Raw genomic sequence first — 15011 nt, forward strand, 5'->3', positions numbered from 1 at the left:
TTTTGTGGTACAAGGATGAATTTCAAACTCGACAACAAATTAAGAGACCTGAAGTGAACTTATTCGAACAGGGTGAAAGGGGTGTACTCGGGGCCCCTTTCCCAACCTCCTCCCTCGTTTTCAGCGCGCACGCTTTTCAAACTACTAAACGGTGTGTTTTTTAAAAAAATTTATATGTGAAAGTTGCTTAAAAAATCAAATTAATTCATTTTTCGAAAAAATAGCTAATACTTAATTAATCACATGCTAATGGATCGTTTCGTTTACCGTGCGAGTGTTAGTGTTGGTAACCAGCTCCGCCGAACACACCCGAAGGTTTGTCTGAAACTCTGAAGGCGGCCACAGGACACTGATTCAACCCGCAGTTGGTTGCTGTGGACTACCGAGGCACCCATTTCAGTTGTACCATGCGTTATGGACTTCCACCTGCTCACGGTTCATTGCTAGCACAAATTTTCGCCGGGCGATTACTAGCAGAATTTAGTACTCTGTTCCGGATTAAGCTTTTGCCCAACTTGCGGGCTTTACCTTTACTTTACTGAAGCAATCATTAGGATCCAATTATGCTTTGCTTCCAGCAAAGTACACCTTGAATAGTATATACGAGCTTTAGTACGTACTTTGATGTCATAATCACTGTAGCTAGTAGAGTATCCGACCGACACCAGCCTCTCTCGCTAGAATGTTGCCCACACCGGAGGCTGTGTTTAGTCGGATCTAAAGTTTGAATTTTAGTTGAAATTGAAGATGATGTGACTGAAAAGTTATGTTTGTATGACAGGTTGATGTGATAGAAAAATACTGAAGTTTGGATCTAAACTTTGGATCTAAACACAGCCTGAACTTACAACCGACGAGCAACAGATTCACTTGCTTCTCGTTCTGAATTCCGAACCACTTCTGCAGATTCACAGGCCTAGTTGGGTAGTTGGGTACCACACACGTTACTGCTTAGTGCTTACTTGCAAGGTTCCCTTCGAGGGTGTCCTGGCAATTTTCCCTCTGATCTGCAGCTCATTACTCTTGTTGTGCAGTTACCAGATGAATTGTAGTAGTAGTAGTTAGTCTGCGTACGAAACAACAAAGATTGATATGTGCAAACAACTTCCACACAACCATAAATATACATTTCTTGCAATCTTTACACACTCGACACAAGCTCATCCTGTCATTCATTCAGTCAGTAGTCAGTAGGTACGACTGAAAACGAAGCTAGCTCCCTGCACATCCTGATTCGCCTTACCTTACGTTTCAAGTCAAAGCATGTCGTGAGAAAATTTATCGGATGTCTGTTCGTTTGTTCGATTGTTTGTTTGTTTTCTACGTACCAAACTCTGAAGCGAAACGCTCAACCACCAGCTGCTGCAACGGTGCTTCAAATTGGACGACTGGTCATTGCTGAAAGAGAGAGAACGGCATTGCGATTTGCAGCATATTCAGAATGTTCATCAGTGGTGACAGAGCTCGAGACCTCGATCCGTATGTGATATGTTTGCTACTTAATACAGTAGTTAGTTAGGGATTGCATCAAAAGCAGAAAACAGAATGCAAATGTGAGGTTGTTAATGTGAATCTAGCGCAGGTTCTTTTAGGAAAAAGGATGGCTAGTTCGGAAAATGAGGACAGGCCAAGGAGTAGGCAAATATACTAGAAGGACAAAACAGAGAGATCCGAGCAAGATATGTTCGATTCTTGCTCTCTTTTCCACTCTGCTTTTTGTTTCTTTCCTCGATTTTACTCGCAGATATGGATAGAGGCAAGCAGGTTTGCAAGTAAAAGGTACAAACAGACAAGTTAATCACGGTGTGATACGATTATGACATCTTGGGGCATCATAATCAGTGGAGAGCAGATCTTTCGCCCTCAAATATTTGCAAACTGTAGCCCTGAAACATCCGGCAACGATCTGACACAACAGTTTGAAAATGAAAATGATTTTGACAGAGCACCACCGAAAAATTGACTACTGATGTATCAAGGCTCAGCAACAACAACCGTTGCTTGGTGATCATTAACATCACAACCAATTGAACAGGAGTGACAAAGGATAATGACAAAGCTGATTCGTGAAAATGACAGCATTCCACTGATATCTCTATTCTAGTAATTACAAGGAAAGACATTTTAGTAATAATCAGCAGTTTTTTTTTCCCCGCACAGCACATAGCAAAATTAAGTTGAATTAGATTTTAATACTCTTCCTTTTGTTTGTATAAACTTAATTTTATATTGTACACAAGCATATCGATAAATTACACCGTTATAACGACTCACCGCGATCAAACAGTGCACATCTATCTCCTTTTCTCTAATTAATGTGTAGTAATTTCTAAGCTCCAATTTCGCCATTTGGATGACACGTGAACTTTTTTACTCCTAGTCTTCTACTGATGACAAAGTTACAACGTGTCGCTCTGCCAGTTTCTCTGTCAGTTGTGTTCGGTAATCATCATTGTCATTCCTCTCTTGTTACAGAGACCAATCCCAATGATGGTCAGGTCAGATGATCGGCGGCGGCGACGTCTCCCAGACGTCGACGACATTCTCCTCGTTGTGCAGGGCGAAGAGGCGGTCGCCGCCGATCGAGAAGTCGCAGATGGCGCCGGCGTCGCTGCCCCGCAGCGTCGACGTCAGCACGTGGTCGGGGCCACTGAACACCGAGATGGTGTCGTTGGTCGACGCGAAGAGCTGGCCGCCGTGCGCGGCGAGCTTCGGGTAGCACGTCTCCTCGCCGCGCGGCGACGCCTTCTTCTTCCTGGCGGCGAGCTTGCTCCGCGACCTCCACCGCACGCCGCCGGCGCCGCCGCTGCTCCGGACGTCGAGGAACCCGAGGTCGTCGTACTGGTTGATCACGCAGAGCGACCGGCCGTCCTCCATCGCGATGGCGTGGAGCACGTGCTTGTCCTCCAGCGACGCCGGCGTGCCGACGTCGGACCACGACCAGGCGACGTTCTTCTTGTCCCGGAAGTCCAGCAGGCTGATGAAGGAGGAGTCCGTCCGCGGGAACATGGTCGCCGCCATGAGCGTGCTGGTGCCGTCGAGCCACTGGAGCTTGTCGGCGTCGCCGAGCGCGCAGCCCGGCGGCTCGTAGAAGAAGTCGGCCTGCTCGCCGGTGGTGCAGTCCCAGACGCCGATGCCGTACTCGTTGAACCGGCCCTTGCAGCTCGCGAAGACCTTGCACCGGTTGTCGAAGGCGAGCGCCCCGGGGGTGTAGGACCTGACGTGGCGATCGTGCGCGACGCGGAAGCGGTGGCGCAGGTCGCCGGTGAGCGCGGAGAAGGCCGCCACGCCGCCGTCGCGCCTGCCGGTGCCGGGCCTCTCCCGCGCGGCGACGAGGAGCGTGGCCTCGTCGAGGTAGGCCGCGTCGTTGACCGGCGCGTGGTCGAGGTGCACGGCCCGCCGCTCCTCCATCACCCAGTTGTACACGCGCACGGCGCCGCCGTGCGCGACGCAGCAGCCGCCGTCGGGCGCGGCGCGGACGGCCGTCCCGTCGCCCGCGGCGCTCCCCGCCACGGACGCCGCCAGCCGCAGCCGGTCCCCGTCGAACGGCCCCCACCGCGCGGCGCGGACGCGGTCGAGGAGGCCGTAGTAGAGCGCCTCGCGGCAGAGCACCCCGTCGGCGACGTGGGGCGGCACGTGGAGCCCCCCCGTGCGGAGCAGGTCGAGCAGCACCGCGAAGCACTCCGGGTCGCGGTCGATGAAGTACTCGTCCACGCCGCCCTCGCCGTCGCCGTGGTTCCAGGAGGCGTCGATCATGGCGCCGAGCATGGTGTCCCGGCCGGCGCCGGCGAGCGTGGCGGCCGTCGTCTCGAACACCCGGCCTCCGACGTTGAGCCGCACGCGGCCCCGCTTCCCCTTCATGGCCTCGCACTCGCGGGGAGGTGGAGAACGAGTGGCGCGCGCGACGGTTTGGTTTGGTTGGGGTTGGGGTTGGGCCACGCCCTCGCGTCGCGCGGCTGCAGTGGTGACGCGGGGCGTTTTTGCAGTGGGTTCGCGTATAAAACGGGCTCGCGCGCGTGCCGGGCCTTCAGGTGGCGGGCGGGTGAACCGGCGGAGGATTTGATCGGGTCGCGGGAGACGTCACCCAACCCCACGGGTCTCGCGGCCGTTGCTTTCACGCGAGACGGGGGGGAGTGGCGTTCGGGGTTGGGGATTACGGTGGGGGCGGCGCGAGCGGTGGTGGATTTGGGGGACTTCTTTTGGGGCGCGTGGTGGCGTCGTCTCCGCGACTCGCCGACTCGGGTGGCAGCGCGGTGAACGGCCCAAGTGAGCGAGGACGGGGTACAAGTCCTTGTAATGGTCACGTAGTGGAGTAGAAAGTTGTGTTTGTGTGTGGGTCGGTTGGAGTTGGACTGGCACGTTGCACGCGGTCGGAGAGCCCCCACGATCCCGAACCACTCCCCGTTCTACCAATGCGCACCACGGCACTACGACTAGTTCCAAGCTTTAAAAAGAAATGAAAAGCTCCAACATTGCCGAGTACGACTAGTGCTATCACCCAAAGAATTTGTATAACTACAGGGCGCTAAGAGCAGGTACAATAACAGGCTATAAGCCAGCTATAAGTATATTTTAAAGAGACAAAAGAAGATATAGAAGAGCAGCGAGGTACAGATCTGTAGCCAGTTGCAACACGGACTCTAAGACAAAATGTGTGTATGACAGGTGGGACCAGGTATTAATAATATAGTAAGCAACTATCCTATGAATTAACTATTACATTGGCTATAGATGATTTGAAGCTAGTAATGGGCTCTATATACTATTAAACTTGCTCTAATGGGAGGGCGGTTCACAGTTCGCCCAGTTCCGGAAGACCAGCGGATGCGGAATTTACTGGAGAATCGCCTCTCGCTCGTAATCCCATAAAGCACGGCCTTTTTGTCATTTAACTTCCCCGCAAATAAAAATGTTGGATTGAGCTTTTAAAGAGTTGATATGCACTAACCTAGGATATGTTAGGCACGTAGCTCAATCATGGCCTTCATTTCTTCTGGCTGAATTCAGGCAGCCTCACAGCTCTGCAAAGGACGGAAAAGTTAACAACGCTACGCTAGCTGAATCATCATCCTCATCATCAAGGATAAAAACTGGGACTCAAATGGCACATCCCGCACGCGTTGTTGCCGATCCAAGCGAGGCATGCGAGGTGATAGGATCACCCGGGTCCCGGGGCGACGAAAAATTGTGCAAAGAAAACGACGCGTCCTGCAAAAGGGAGGTGAGCTGATCAAGCATCGCACTTACTAGGTCCTATCCTGGTCGACTCCACTGTCGGATAACATTCACAATGTTTCTTGTCTGACGAGACCGTGTTCTTTTCGTTTTTGACCGGCGCAAGGCAGTGCACGACCCCGTTATAAAACGACGGCGACCATCTATTGCAAACTAGACATGGACAGCTGCCGAATCCCGCTATCGCGTCTCGGCTTGAAGAGAGATTCAATTCCAATTTCAGTTGACTCTTATGAAGATATATAGAGTTTACTAGTGTCAAATTGACCAGTAGGGGACTGAAACATTGCAAACTGAACAGTTTAGACCTAACCCCTTGACCGATGATGCTTCCCAGATGACCAACGAAATCATAAGCCGTTGTTTCTGAAAAATTAGGTGACGTTCATCTTGTAACGTGTTAGTTGACCACTGAACATCTTTTCTGTCGACTTGGAGATGGGATAGTTGGGAGAAATAATGGAATAGTTGACCTGGTTAGTGTCTGCCTCTGCTATGGCATGAGATGAGAGGAGACGACGAGACGACCGACCAAGTCAATACTAGTTGATAATGGTCGTGCCGTCATGGACTTGGTAGCCCACTAGCCCGAAGAGGAACAAGCCGTGTGGCCTCATGGGTATGCACTATGCAGTAATCTGAACCTCAATTTCCAGACGTTTGTTTCCATAGGCCATGTTTAGTTCGTCGGCCAAATTTTTTTTAATTATACGGACAAACATTTAAAGTATTAAACATAGACTAATAACAAAACAAATTACAGATTCCGCCTGTAAACTGCGAGACGAATTTATTAAGCTTAATTAATCCGTCATTAACAAATGTTTACTGTAGCATCATATTATTAAATCATGGCACAATTAAATTTAAAAGATTCGTCTCACAATTTACATGCAAATTGTGCAATTGGTTTCTTTTTTCCACATTTAATGCGTCATGCATGTGTCCAAACATTTGATGTCTATTTTTGTCCAAAAATTTTTGGGATCTAAACACACCCATAGCCACTGAACGAATGCACAGGGGCCAATTCTTACATGGACTGTTATTGGCTTGTTGTTACCGCTGTTAAGACTAAAATATAGCTATTTCTAGAATACAAATTTGTTTTAAAATGCAACTATTTCTTCGCCAAATCCTCTCATCTTAACCAATCTATCCCTATTTAATTTTTCTATTACTTTCTCTTCTAAATCAATCATAACCTTTCACCATTCATTTATCCTATCTAATTCCTTAATTCCTGTGAAAAATCTAAAGAAATGCTTTACATTTAAGGTTGAAGTGGCAACATGCAATCTCTATAAGTTGTGATAACTTTTTACGCTGGCCTTTATTGATGATATAAATGATTTTCATCCAATTCCAATTGTAATTAGGAGTGGCCCTTTAGGTTTCTCCTTCCATTAAAAATGTACCTATTTTATATTTTGGTTTTTCCAAATAAGTTAGTTATATTTTTAGTCCTCCATGTATCTAAGATTTAAATGAAGAGATAAATTAAATGTTTGATCAAAACTCAATGAACTATCTTAAAACTATCTTTATTACATGTAAGATAAGTTAATTTCTTTTTAGTTTTAGTAACAAAGTAACATGTGCAACTTTTTTGAATGAAGGGAGTAGAGCTTTAAGGCTTAGCCATACCTCTCATGGATAATGCTGGAAGTGCAGAGCTTAGCCAGGCCGTAGTCAGCTTCAACATGGTTGCAATCTGCGACAGGGAGATCGCTGCTTCCACTGGCATATATAAAACGTTGAACAGAATAACATAAGTACAGAATTAAGTATGCCAAGATAAACACAATGAGACAACCTGACAGTTGTGAAACAACCTGCAGAGATGACAGAAAGCAGTTAGCAATAGGCATGATCTCCCAAAAGAGACAATAGACGAAAAAAAAAAAGAGAAGATAATGTATACTCTACTCGCAGAGGAATGAGCTCTGAAAAACAGGATTTCTCAATGGTGCCAGGCGGGGCTGACAGACCGGCACATTAGCTACAAAACTCATTTGCTCATATGGCCTAAATAAATAAGACATCAACAGGCTAGCTACAACATCATCCGACACAACTATGATGTCATTGGCCTCTTGGCAAGCATGGGGTTCAACCAACCATTAAAAGTTGCGCACTTGCGCCTAACATCACAACTACAGCATTTTTATCTTGTCTACAACCCCTAGTTAAAACCGCTACATGCCCAATCAGTTGGCATTCCAATAGGTCACCCGACCGAAGAGTTACAACCACACAGGGTGCAATGTTTTAACACCTTTTGAGACTAAGCGAACCTTTTGAGTCTAGAGAGCGAAACCATGTACAAGAGAAGTTAGCGGGTAACTTCAAGCCTTCCTTCTGCGCTTCTTTTCTCCAGTAGAAGCGCCACCAGCGGATCCCTAACTTCAAGCCTTCCTTCTGCGCTTCTTTCCTCCAGTAGAAGCGCCACCAGCAGATCCCCCCTGCTCCACTTCAGCTGCTGCCTCGCCTTCTGCTTCCTTCTGCTTCTCTTTCTCAGCTGAGACATTGGCCTTAGATTCCTCACCAGCCACCGCAGCAGCGGCAACCTTTGGCTTTCGACCTGGCTTGGCTCTTCCTTCACTTGGTTTGCTCTCATCCTTCAAATCCTTGCCTCCGCTGCTAGCCTCCTTTGGTCTACTGGCACTCTTGTTGCTACCATCCTCAGGCAAATCATCCTTTGTCTTCTCAGTTGACTTAGTGGCTTTGTCTTCGGATCCTTCTTCAGCTTCCTTCTTAAGGTCACTGCCAACCTTAGGTGTCTCATTGTCGTCCTTCCTTGCAGCTTTCCCCTTTGATTTGCTTGAAGTTGCCGAGATGTTACTTTTGGGTGTACCATTGCTGGAACCTTTCGGACGACCCCTTTTTTTGGGAAGATCGCCTCCACCACTGCCATTAAACAGAAACATAAGTCTCAGAAAATATGTAGTCAATTGTCTACACTGCTTCTTTGATTACCAAATTACCTTTTAGGTGTTTCTGCATTTCCTTCCTTCAATTGCACTGAGCTCCCTCTTCCTTTTCTGCCCCTACCCCGTGGCTTCGGGGAACTTGAAACAACCAGTAACACAAATTTATCAAACAAAATACCACTTGATGCAAATAAGTATGACAAATTAGTAACAGGTTTCACAATTGGAATAACTAGGGATGTTTGTGGGAATCCCATTTACTTCACACCTGGACCAAACGGTGTTCAATTTAGTAATTTTTGAGTTAATTTGCATGGAAACGAATTAGGATGGACCCATGGGCTGGCACAACCCGACCCAGTCATCCCTAGAGAAAACTAGGAATTATTGGGTGTTTGTAAGGAATTTGCTGAATTCCCAACACAGTCAGGACAGCAGACATTTCTCTACAGTTCTTTTTACCACGGTCAAATTATGACAAAAAAAAAACTTAGTCTATTCAGCAAGCCAACATAGCTTATAACAATAGGAGGTGCCAAGCATAATAGAACTCAAGAAACTGGAGAGAAATAAATCATTAAAAAATGCACTGGATGCTACGATTGAAAACCAGTGATTGAATCAATAAAAAACTTGAACTGTATAGCTACCATAAATGCAAAGTAAAAATGTGATTTTGAAGTTGCAGGTATGGAAGTGGTGTCAAGATAATTCACTTACATCTCGGAAGCCACATCAGGGGTTTTGTCTTGTTCCTGATATAACAACTGTTAATTAGTTTAAAAAAAAAGGAAGAGGAGAAAGCAGAATCACAACATTAAATGCAATCTAAGCAGAATCACAACATTATGTGCATACCTCACTGACGAATTCCCACTTTTCATCCCTAAGGAGAAGCACCTCTACATCTCCATCATCATATGCAATCTAAGCTCCAAAAGTACAAAAATCAACCATACAAGAAAAACAGAATAAAACCTTTTTTTACCAAGAGAATAAAACAATATTTTAGTTGGCATAAGCTCTTCATGTAGGTCATATATCCCATGAAAGCAGATGATACAATGTACAGGACTCATACCTTGTGCCTTTTTGAAGCTGTATCAAATGAGTCAACAATGCCCTTGTAAAACCTGCAAATATTTAAAACAAAGGACCTCAAAATTTTGAAACAGGCTACAAAATAACCCAATAAATTGTACCAAAGCAAAGGACATGCCTCATCAATAATGAGCAAATATATTATTATTTGATTAAAACATCAAACAGGACTAACCTAAATACTAAGTCAATGTTAATATATATACACCATTTAGAAAAAGCTACACAGCAGATTTGGAATTAGAACAGCGGAAGGATAGAAAGGCATAAGGAAGTAAAAAAGATGAGCTAGCAAATATGCCGTGTGATGATAATGTCTATATATCTGGTTAGTTTATATACTCCAGTGTCAACATGAAACATGGCAACAATTGTAAAAGATTTTGCATAGAGACTAATGATCATATCACTTACTTCTTGTCGTCAGGCCACCATACTTGGATCCTTGCACCAACAAGGCTAGCATCAAGGCCTTTATTCTTCCTAGAACGAGGAGTCTGCAGAGGGCATATAAACTTAAGAATAAGACCAAATTACTAAAAGAAGAAACAACAAAGTAAACAAAATCATGAAAACAAAGACACAGGAAAAGGGAAAAACTAAAGGTAAAGCAAAATATAATTTCAGTGTCTACATCTTTACTGTACTCAACAATCCAAAAATATGGATATACAAAACATAGGAGATGTTAACAGGTGTCTTGAGAACCAAACATCTTCAAGCTCAACTATAATTACGCTTCTAAAACATTGTTATGCATTAAGTGATTTTATCCTAAATCACCTGAATAAACTGGGATCCCTATTGAAGCGTATTTTTTTATCCTAAATCAGCTATTGAAGGTTGTTACCTAGGGTGCGCCCAGAAAATATAATCAAATATTTTTTAACACAGATTTTTCTAACACAGAATTACCAGTTTTGAAGTTGAAGTTGTTGCAACAAACAAATATTATATTTGAGCTATTGCAACAGCATTCTCTACAAGTCAGATTATTAAACAGAAATTTAGTAAGCACATTATCTTTTGGCCACAAAAAGAAAGCAACATGCTAACTTAAATTACACCTTTATGAGTAAGCGATCAAATGAAATATGAGCAGAGAAAAGCACAGCAGACAGGCAACAGAACACAGAGAATCAACTAATCAAGAATGCATGCATAATCAAGTGCATACCTCTTGTTCATCCTCTTGTGACCTTTTCCTCTTGGAGCCATTATTGTCCTGGCCTTGGCTGCCCTTGGTCTTAGCTGACCCCTTGGACACGGACTTTGGAGAGACCATTTCCTTTATTGAGATAGAACAAACAGTACAACAATCAGTGTGCTAAAAAGCAACTGAATAGATGCTATTAAATTCTATCTGTTTTGAATTAACATCAAAGATAGGATCAAATCACAATTGAACCACACTAAATAACTCCTATATACTCAGTGTTATAGCAAAGTTTACAAGACAATAACAGGATTTGAATCACAAGCAACTGTATCAGTAAACAAAAGCTCGTAATACCTTGAAACAGTAAACACACTCAAAACATGTTTCAGATACACAAACATAGCATGCCAGAGAGAAATAGTATTAACAAAGACTGAATAAAGCAGCAAATCAATGCTAAAGACAGGCAGCTTTACTAATTATACAAAAAAATTACTACTGACAAGAAAATTACCTTTAGGCTCAGATCCTTAGCAGTATCTTCCTTGGAGTCAGTTTCATCCTTCTGTTTCAAACTGATCTTTTGTTGCTTTTTTGATGACCCTGCTCCGCTTGCCTTTCTTGTAGATGACTTGGAATCATCCTTAGATGACTGCTTCGATAACTTCCCTGTTGAATCAGTAGTCTCCTCAACCTTTTTCAGACCTAGAACTTTCTTTCCAGCAGCCTTCTTCTCCAATGACTTTAGTCCAGGAGGTCGACCTCTTTTTGATTTGACCATAGCTGGTGAGCCATCAACACGTTCTGATGTTTCAGCAGAAGCTCCATTGGCAACCTTTGCTGACTGCTTAACACCATCCTTTTTCTCTGAATTGGGATTGGATAATTCCTTGGGATTAGCAGCTGCAGATTCTGTGCCTTCAGTAACAAGATTCAACATATCAGCATCTTTTGTATTTACAGAACAGTAAGGTTGTTCAAGGCTTCAAGCTTATCCTTTGGAGGTGTCCTTACCATTATCAACTGGAGTTGCACCACTGCCAATAGCAGTAGTCTGAGTAACATCTTGCTCCAACTTTGCAGGTTCCTGAAAATAGAGATGGCACGGTGTATTTATCAAAAGTTCATTTGTTTAGTTGATAAAAACAGAAATGCAGAGCAGCATACCTGAGGTAGCTCATCAGAAATAGTCCTTTCAGAAAGTTTGCCATCATCCACCTGAACATTATTAACTCAATAGTAAGAATAGATGAATCCACATCAAGAGCCCATGTGGCCAATTTGTTTTCCAGTTTCAACGATAAGGTGTTGAAATGAGCTGTATATTAAGTTCTGAGACTAATATTCACACCATCACAAAGTACACCCGTACACTCTATAAACTAAAGCCAATCACAATTTCATCTTCCAAGTGATCCATTCCAATGTAACGCAGAGAGCATTAATGAATTCAAGGCATATTTCAAACATACTAAAAAAATTATACACATAATGACCTATTCTAACACCTATGATTATCACATAGAAGTCTAAGGTAAAAAAGAAACATCTCTGAATATTAGTTGTTGCATGTTAGTAATTCAACTGACCACATCTTTTCCAGAAGGATCAGCATCCATGTCTTCCTTGACATCTGAACTGTCTTCACAAATTGTTGCGATAATATTGTCATATTCATTCAAGGAAGTGCCTTTAAGTAACTGCAGAAAGACTGGTTTCAGTTTTTCAGAGCATGCACCTATCACCTTCTCTGCAAGTTCAAAAGATGCAGCAGAAGTTTCCTGGAAATAAAAACCAAATCAATTAGATGGTATCTTTTTGTCTGGGTAGGAATGTAGATTCATATTGTTGATGTCAAGAAAGTTAAAAACATATATATGTACCTTCAGTTCGGACTTAGCATGCTTGAGCAGACATTCTGCAATGGGTATCTCAACTTCATCATCCTCTTCAATTACCAAAATCATTATTGTAGTCATACAGTTTGTAACATTTTCTGGGTGATTTGGTCTGAAATATGAGACAAGGGATTTCAAATTATGAGTGTACATACAAAGCATACAATGCAGACATTAAAGTATAATATATAACAAAAATGTGTTAATTATCAACTGGCCAAAGTAGTAACACAAGCAAGTTATTTAGGTAAAAACAATGTTATCATGAAAGATCTTAATATTGGCGATTTAGCTCAGACTGATGACTTTAAATACAGAATATATAAGAAGCCTATAAGAAAAACATTGAATAAGATCTGTGCAGAACAGAACAGCCAATTGTATAAAAAAACTATCTGATATTCTTGTTCTTGAAGAACCGTTACAGGTAAGAACTATGTTAAGGAAATAAAATTGACTCATTTAGCATTCTTGGAGAACATAATTTAGCAAAACTTACTTCAAACTTATCATGAGAACTAGCAAATATAGATGAAATTAAGAACAAACGAAGAGGTACTTACTTCACAGTTGTGAAGAAGTTGTGAAACATTTGCAGTATCAGATCTTCACACTCAAGATCCAACATCACCACGCATAGCCGGACCTTTGCCACAGTTTCAAGGATTGCAACTATCCTTCGAAACAAGGGGTTCTCCATATCATCCAATTTCTCAAAAGACCCCACCATTATGGAAAACACGTCCTGAACCGAAAGTAGATAGCACAGGTCAGATGTCAGGATATAGGATATCAAAACAAGATCATCTTCATCCGATAAGAAAAAGGTATACCTTCATGACATCATCGTCATATGGAGTGTCAGGTGCAGTGATCCTAGTTATCTCAGAAATACAGGACACCACAGAAAGTTTCACCTCATAGCTAGAATTATCCAACAGCTCTTTCTTGATCAAAGCTTTCATTGCTGGAGTTATAGCACTAATCATGCTTTCAGAAGGTGCTTGCTCCACTTTCAATATATATATTTCGGCCTCCTGCATGAACAAACAATCATGCCAATCAAAGATCAGTTTTCTAGGGAACCAAGAAGATCATATATGCTCTTAATAAAACTGTAATGTTAAAGGAGTATGGTGCATTTACAGGAATCAACACCACGGCAAACTCCGTATATCAATAATCCAACTCCATATGTCAACAAACACGACGGAAAATACTCTAGAAAAACAAATGCTTGCTCTTTGTGCCATAACGGAAAATCAAACGGATTGCAGAGCAGCAGAAACCAAAATGAATCTAAAGCGGAATTCCAGTCCAGTAAAAATCACGACTCCCAACCGAATCAATCCTCGTGGAATGGTATCAAGCCAAAGCTTCCGAACCATCCCGAAATCAAACCAACCGTCCCGAAACCACGCAATCAACAAGATTAATAAAAATAAATAAATCCAACAAACAGCAGAACCCTGACAGGAGAGGCAAAAAAAAAAAAACGTTTCAAAGCGAACACAAACGAATTCCAGCACAGAGAGGGTTAGAGAGACTCACGTGGATGAGCTTGAGCAAGGCATCGACGTCGTCGGGGGGAGACTGGAGCTTCTCCCCGACGTCCCTCAGCTTCCCCTCGAGCTCCCCGAGCTCCGCCATTCCCGCGCGCGCGGCACCCCCCGCGCGTCCCCCCCCCCCCCTGCCACCCCCTGGATCCGGCCGCCCCCGCCCCGCCCCGCCCCGCCGCGCGAGATCTACGGCTTGCTTGCTAGGGTTTCAGCGGGGAGGGAGGAGCAACGCCGCGCACCACCCCCCTGCCCACGCGCGCGCGAGGCAGCGGCCGACGCCGACGACGGCAAACCAAGGTGACGGGAAGAGAGGAGATGGATTTCTCTATAGCTATCTCTGCCTCTCTCTCTCTCTCTCTCTCTCTCTCTCCCCCACACCCACCGGTCCCCTTTTCCCCTCTCTCCCCCCGTGCGAGACGCGATTTCGGTGCGGTGCGGTGCGGCGCAACCCGGAGGTGGGTGGTGGAGATGTTTGGAATCGGGCGGGGCTTTTTATGGGCGCGACCCGGGGAGGGGTTGGGGTTGGGCCTCGGCCGCCAAAAAACGAACGGGAGCGGACGCGTCCGGGGGTGAGGAGGGTTAGGGCGAAAATGTGCGCGGGTTTGTGCGTCCGAGGTGCGCCGCCAAGTTTTGGGGGTCGAGCGGACGGGAGTCCCCAGGCTTGTCTGAGGCGATCTCGGCCGTCGCTGGCTCGCGATGGAGCGGGGGGCAGGGTGGATGGATGGCTGGGGAACACTGCTGTTCCACGGCCGCCGAAAATGGCAGTCCGTAATCCTCGGCCCAGGTACATCCTCCGCCCTGTGACAATAGGAGGGAGAGAGAGAAAATAAAAAAATTGACTCACCGGAGTACGCGGCAGCGGAGGCGTTAGAAACGGAGGCGAGTGGTGGCGGCAAGAGAACGAGGCGAGCGGGGGCGGCGCGACGAGGCGGTAGGGGTGCGCTATGAACGAGGGTGGAGTATTGTTGTTGTTGGTACTGGCATTGGGGGAGGGGTGCGGGGGCAGATAAGATGGGAGAGAGTGTAGCGGCGCGGACGGGTGCGTCTGAAGATAGAAGACGACGTTCCGAGACGAAGGGTATATATAAAGGCGGGAGAGAATGGTGACCGTCGGATTAGTGTGATC

The 15011-nt window shown here is 45.0% G+C and overlaps 2 protein-coding genes across 2 annotated transcripts; both read right to left on the reverse strand.

The window, feature by feature from the left end:
* Window positions 1–2068: 2068 nt before the first annotated feature.
* Window positions 2069–5374, reverse strand: LOC127762123 (BTB/POZ domain-containing protein At4g30940-like). The gene has a single exon (XM_052286492.1). The coding sequence runs from the start codon at window positions 3859–3861 to the stop codon at window positions 2500–2502; it is 1362 nt and encodes a 453-aa protein (XP_052142452.1). The 5' UTR covers window positions 3862–5374; the 3' UTR covers window positions 2069–2499.
* A 1803-nt stretch (window positions 5375–7177) lies between these two features.
* LOC127762122 (sister chromatid cohesion protein PDS5 homolog C-like) lies at window positions 7178–14024 on the reverse strand. Its single transcript, XM_052286491.1, has 15 exons — window positions 13878–14024; window positions 13160–13363; window positions 12890–13071; window positions 12312–12438; window positions 12018–12209; window positions 11596–11646; window positions 11443–11515; window positions 10943–11346; window positions 10447–10557; window positions 9684–9766; window positions 9250–9301; window positions 9027–9095; window positions 8889–8923; window positions 8223–8306; window positions 7178–8145 (listed from the first exon to the last, which is right to left on the reverse strand). The coding sequence occupies exons 1-15, from the start codon at window positions 13974–13976 to the stop codon at window positions 7644–7646; spliced, it is 2268 nt and encodes a 755-aa protein (XP_052142451.1). The 5' UTR covers window positions 13977–14024; the 3' UTR covers window positions 7178–7643.
* Window positions 14025–15011: the final 987 nt, after the last annotated feature.

The sequence above is a fragment of the Oryza glaberrima genome, chromosome 2 (genome assembly GCF_000147395.1).
Source record: "Oryza glaberrima chromosome 2, OglaRS2, whole genome shotgun sequence".
Classification (NCBI taxonomy): domain Eukaryota; kingdom Viridiplantae; phylum Streptophyta; class Magnoliopsida; order Poales; family Poaceae; genus Oryza; species Oryza glaberrima.

What these genes read in the sequence shown, in the direction of transcription:
- LOC127762123 (XM_052286492.1), bottom strand. Translation starts at nt 3,861, where the DNA reads ATGAAGGGGAAGCGGGGCCGCGTGCGGCTCAACGTCGGAGGCCGGGTG.
- LOC127762122 (XM_052286491.1), bottom strand. Translation starts at nt 13,976, where the DNA reads ATGGCGGAGCTCGGGGAGCTCGAGGGGAAGCTGAGGGACGTCGGGGAG. An exon ending in AACTTCTTCACAACTGTGAA is followed by an intron (nt 12,439 to 12,889) that starts GTAAGTACCTCT and finishes CTCATATTTCAG; the next exon opens with ACCAAATCACCCAGAAAATG. An exon ending in CCTGATGTGGCTTCCGAGAT is followed by an intron (nt 8,307 to 8,888) that starts GTAAGTGAATTA and finishes GGTTGTTTCAAG; the next exon opens with TTCCCCGAAGCCACGGGGTA.